General features: G+C 35.7%; 1 protein-coding gene and 1 pseudogene across 2 annotated transcripts; both read right to left on the bottom strand.

The window, feature by feature from the left end:
- On the bottom strand, positions 1 to 1,218 carry LOC140829630 (uncharacterized; annotated as a pseudogene).
- A 468-nt stretch (positions 1,219 to 1,686) lies between these two features.
- Positions 1,687 to 5,449, bottom strand: LOC140830715 (protein ABCI12, chloroplastic). Of its 2 annotated transcripts, XM_073194154.1 has the most exons (7): positions 5,028 to 5,449; positions 3,901 to 4,017; positions 3,488 to 3,724; positions 2,980 to 3,144; positions 2,786 to 2,861; positions 2,220 to 2,284; positions 1,687 to 1,998 (listed from the first exon to the last, which is right to left on the bottom strand). In XM_073194154.1, the coding sequence occupies exons 1-7, from the start codon at positions 5,421 to 5,423 to the stop codon at positions 1,858 to 1,860; spliced, it is 1,197 nt and encodes a 398-aa protein (XP_073050255.1). In that variant the 5' UTR covers positions 5,424 to 5,449; the 3' UTR covers positions 1,687 to 1,857. The 2 variants fall into 2 exon arrangements, with proteins under 2 accessions (XP_073050255.1, XP_073050256.1); XM_073194155.1 differs by lacking the exon at positions 3,488 to 3,724.
- Between the last annotated feature and the right edge of the window lie 418 nt (positions 5,450 to 5,867).

Genomic DNA, 5,867 nt, shown 5'->3' with positions numbered 1-5,867 from the left:
TCAGGCATCCAACCCTTTCTTGGAAACACCCTCGTTCACCTAATGCAACAATGATTTTATTTTGAGAAAAAGACAGCCGCTTCCATACGACCATACCCCTATCAAGAACATCTCGCCACAACATCTTTTGCTTCTTTCACGTCCAGCTTCACAAAGAATTTCTATCAAAACGGTAAATGATGCAGTTGATGGCTTAAATCTGTGATTTAAAAGTTTGTGAAAAAAATACAATCCCTCGGCTATGTTCCCATTTCGAGAGAAGCCTTTCATTAGAGAATGATATGAAATGGCATATCAGTGGCAATACCCTTCTGTTTCATCTGTTCGACAATAGCTGAGCTTCATCTACTTTTCCATTCAAGCACATTCCACTTACCGTAGTGTTGTAACCAATGGTAGACTTGCCATAACCTTTGGAAATCATCTCTTTATAAAGTTTCTCAGCTTCATCTACGCTGCCATTATGCCATAAACCAGTAATACAATCATTTTACCAGAACTCATTAAGAATAATTCCATTCTGAGTCATCTCGAACCACACTTTTCGTGCATTTCCAGCCACTTGTTGTTACAGAGACCATGAATCATTGTCGTATACATGACTCTATCTGGAAAATACCCTCTGCACTTTAGATCATTAAAAACCCAAAAACCTTCATGTCGTCCCATTTTTCGTTTGTTCAATCCATTAATGACCTCCTGATAGATACAAATATATGGGGAGCAATTCTTCGCAATGATCATATGAAGAACAGATGACATGTTCACATAATCACCACTCTTGCAAAATGCATCTATCAGCTTATCGACAATAAATTTTCTCAGCACATGCACATCCTCCAAAACTTGTCGATGAATCTTGTAGCCTTTTGTAACAATGCTGTCAATACAAAAGGCTATAGTCAAGTATCTTGTGGTATCTATTTTTTAGCGCACATAATAGCTGAATTCCATGTTTGCAATGGCGCACAATGACCAATCATTTTGGAACATTCAAACACTTCGAATGCTTGTTTGACCAGTCCATTTTCGCAGAGGCATTCGATATACAACTCCAAATGCTCCGGCTCAGGCTCAAACTTTGTTTCCTCAAGGAAAATCTCTGGATCTTGGCAGCATTAGCCTCTACAAGCCTACGAAACATCTCCTTACAAAAAATTGGATCCAGTGAAAACTAATTCAAAGACTTAAGCCATTGATAAAAGCGCAAGAACACATTATTCTGCTGCTTCAAAACCTCATTGTAAATACTAGGATCAACAAAATTGACTGTCCGAAATCAATCCTCCACTACACGATTATGTGTACAAACTAAGAAGGAGATCATGTGAGACCATTGAACCAAAGCCCGATCTCGATGACACGCTATTGCTGCAGTTATTCTCTATCACAATTTCTGTATATCAATTGTTTCAGCAAAGTAGTTACATAGCCCCAAAAACCAATCCTTCGTTATATAATTATCAGTGCAATTATCTATATTTCATTCAAATTGATGGTCAGCCGCATAAGCCAGAGCAATTACCGTTCACATGTGTTGAATATATACCAGTGTACTTCACAGAAAGATGGTTGAATAGTTTGTAGAGGGATATATATATGAAACTTCAAAACACACAGCCTTCTCTCACTCTACAAACTAATATATATATATTGTCTCTGCTTAGTAGAGTAATCGAAATATAATGTTTGAACGGTTATTTAAAAGATTTGAATACCATCAAGTACAGTTTTTGGTAAAAACGACTAGCACTCAATCATATATATATATGTGTGTGTGTGTGTGTGTGTGTGTAACCGCTGAGTTGTTCTTTGCAAATTAAAAATTCACCATAAAATGATCACAAGCTAAGGTATCTATCTGGACAAAGTTGTAGCACCTATTAGACCAACAAGACAAAATAGAGAAACAATGTTAGCTATCAATGTAGATGCGCCAGCCGTCAAGAGTACTTTGTGAGAATCACAGTCTCCTCGAAATCCTCTCACGATCATTGCCTGCAAAGCCAAAGAAAGCACAGTTTTATCTTTTGAAACATTAATTATCACGTTGGAAAGAAGAGCTAGCGACGAGCATTTTGAAGAACCACACCATTGAACGAGGAGTTTTTCTCAAAGAAATAAGCCATAAGACAGCAACGCAAGGAAATAAATTGTTAACAAGGACAGAAGCTGAGAAAATGAAACGTGATGTGAAGAGCGAAAGGTAAATTGCATACCTGGGATATCTGTTCTGCATGGCTGTAAATATTTTTGAAGATCCGACGAATATATGAGAAGAAAACTGCAACGAAATAAGTTTTGAATATATCAATGATGATGCCTGGGTAAGAGAGAACCATGGTCACATAATAACAATAAAATCATTCTTGAATGATAAAAAAGGTGGTCAACTTTCACTAGCCACTCTTCAATTAAAAGCAGCAGCATAAGTAATATGTCTTCACTCTTCTCCCAGCAATCATATGAAATCTCTTGATCTTTTATTAGACAATAAATAGCAAACAAGTTTCTCACAACACGTTGTTCTAATGCCCGGGCCCAGGTCAAGCAAGCCTGTTGAACCTTAGAATGCCTCAAAGTAGCACTGATACATGTGTAAACATCAGATTTGTTTCAACAAATAACGAAACAGCTCTGTTTCATTTCATGCAAAAGAATCACATTAAGCAAAGAAGCAAGAGGGAAAATTTAATCCTAAAACAATCTTTCCTGTAGAAGCATGAATGTATAATTTCAAGGTTAAAAAAAAAGATAAATGAGGAGCTTTCAAGTTGAAGAATACCATCAATTGTCTCTAGCGTCGTCAACTCTTTCCATCTTATCCTGCGAGATATAATTCCTAAAGCCACATTGCGGACCTGAAAGTACATAGAGAGAGAAAACGGAACCAAAAGTTTAAGGGTTACTCATCCACAAAGATTTGAAGCTCAATGATCAACCTTTAAAATGTAAATCATTCATTATAATATATTGCACCTCATCAAACACTAGATTGATGAATCTTAATGAAAGCAGGAGAGTAAGTATGACTTCAGACACCGGGACACCAAGGCGAGACAGAGGGCGAATGAACCATTGCAAAGCAAATGCAAGCTGCTCTGATGTTGTTGTTGTCAAACAAAGACTTGCACTTTGGAAGATCTTTTACAAAAAAGGAATTACAGGCTTCATTAGAAATATAGGCACGTGACAGTCGCATAAGAAACTCATTTAAGGTCAAGGATTATGGTAAGTAGAGTAACAGCACGACACAGGAAAATGAATGATTTGTACATGCAATACACTGTAAATTAATAACAGCGGCATATTTAACATCAAAATACTAAATAATAATCGAATGCTCTAATCCTTAAAATACTTTAAAAAACTAAATCAATAATCCCAACCAATCTCAATATATAAACCATATCCAGCCACATACTCTGGACTGAAAAAGTAATCTCTGAAATCTACATATACAAAAGTATGTCCAGATTTATCTTACTGTAAATGTTAAACATGCTGCTGTAGTAGCTGCTGAAAGGCCTTTACGGGTTAGTAATAGGGGACCCAACTTCATTATCACGTATCTATAACGTTCAAAAGATACTGGAAGAGTCGGCAATCTTGTCAGTGAAGATGGTGGGTTTCTTGAACACAGAAGGGAAGGTGCACTATCAGTACTAAGCCCCAAGAATACAAATAAGATACCACAGAGCAGAGACACTCTTCCCAATTGATCCTACAACAATATTGGACACTTAATAAGACAGATTCCTGCATAAACACGAATGAAATTACAATAAATATCCCACAAAACAAAACTAAGTATATTTTAGTCCATGAAAGATGCAAAAATTAACTTCCTCTGTCAAGTGCGTTACAGATACAGACTTCAAAACTAGCAAGAAACCTTACCATCCACACCTCAGTAGGCTGAACCCACACGGACAATAAGGCAAGATAGATAACTATCCACAGACGAATTGTTGTATCTGATCTTGCTGGTAAAATAACAAGCGCAAGTAGCCATGCCTACATTTAATAGGCACTAATGTAAATAAAAATAAGCACCATGAAAACGCATATAAAGAAAATAAGACTCCACATATAAAAATAGACAATTCTGCAAATAGGCATATAAATACTTCGTCTCACTCATAAAAACCCAAAGTCTACATAATCTAAAACTTATTCTAGCAAGTTTGTTCTTAACTAAAGCTCCCTACAACAAGGTAGATGAATATTATAATTCCTCTTACAGTTTTATATTTTCTTCAAATATGGACGTGTGCCATAGGTGCCGACCCATCTATCTTTTCTATATGTTTCACATTTCTTCGTAAAATGCAAAGAAAAGCATATGATGTGTATTCCCGGCAAATCACATGGCAATCATCTTACTAACCTGAAGACAAGTTGCGGTAATCAAATATCTAGGCTCATTTAAAATTTGACGAAACAAACGAATCATATCATTTCGATCAGAGCTCATATCTTAAGACTTGTCCCTTCATATATTGATTATAAATCCCGAACAAATTGAGGGGATTAAACTATCATAATACTAGCCTTATGTCCCTTGTAACTTTTCTCATCGGCTCTGAGTAAATAAGAATCAGTAGCCCTGAATTATTGATCCTGTTTTATTCCAACTCATGTCACTAGTACAGTACTAGTAGTACTGATTAAATAATTACGGGTAGAATCATCAAACGCAGAAACTCTTAAACTACACAAGAGCTAGTATTACCATACCAAAAAGAATTCTTTTTCCAGTTATGTTCTTCAAAATACACGATACAAGCAAGAAACTAAAATAAACTCACACCAGTAAGATGATTAAATTTCAAAAAGTTCTAACTTAGTTAGGTGAAAATGGGAAAAAAGAAGATAAAAAACACCAATCACACAACATCCCAATCTCAAAACACAATAGCTACTTGCTAACCACAAAATAACAAAAGCACCAGCAATGTAATCAAGAAAATGCACCACTTTAAATCATTTTCGACAAACCGAAGTCTCTGAAAGATTAAAAATACCATCTTGATTCTGGGGTCTACAGTGTGCAAAAAAGTGGTGGGAGAAGATATGTACTGAGCAAGGGGACTAGAAGTTGTTCCAGCTATGGCTCCAAACACTTTCTCAGCAGCAAAAAGATTCGTGGGAATCCATTTTTCCCAGTTTTTAGGGCCCCCAGTTGTTTCATTGTTGTCATTTGCGCTACACTTCACATGGTATCTTAATCTTTTACAGAGGTGGCGGTGTTGTAATATTTGGTTCAAGATTATTCGAGGAAACTTAAAAGTGCGGAATGAAGAAAGAGATGGATTCACGAGAAGTAATTTTGGGTGGCAACTAAGCAACTTCGAATTCATGGGTGAGAGGACGGATTGGGTAGCGATGGAAGCTGGAGCGGAAGAACCTAAGCAGGACATAGGATTATAAAAATTTAAATTACAATTTGCCCCCAATTGTTGCCTGAATACCAATTCAACCCAATATATAAATTACAATAACCCCCCACTTTTAGCCTGAATACCTATTTCACCTTGGATCTATTTCTAATAACAGAGAAGAGATGGGACAACATGATAACATGTGATCTTAGAATCATAATCAGAAAATATTGATAATTATTTTGATATTTTTGTTTTAACTCATCATTAAACAAAAATTATATTTTGTCTCTATATTGAAAGTCCACAACTTATGAAATACATTAAAACCTATTATCCAAAACTTTAATCGATTAATTTATTTGGGTTTAATCTAAATAGACAACCCATAATAATTCATAATTATTCAAAGAACATACAATATAAAATTGATCCAACAATATCTCACCTGGACTATATGTGTAACCTTACAATTATGTTTTG

The sequence above is a fragment of the Primulina eburnea genome, chromosome 4 (genome assembly GCF_022965805.1).
Source record: "Primulina eburnea isolate SZY01 chromosome 4, ASM2296580v1, whole genome shotgun sequence".
Lineage (NCBI taxonomy): Eukaryota > Viridiplantae > Streptophyta > Magnoliopsida > Lamiales > Gesneriaceae > Primulina > Primulina eburnea.
Note: the sequence above shows the minus strand (reverse complement) of the source record. Positions and strands in the feature narration are given on the sequence as shown.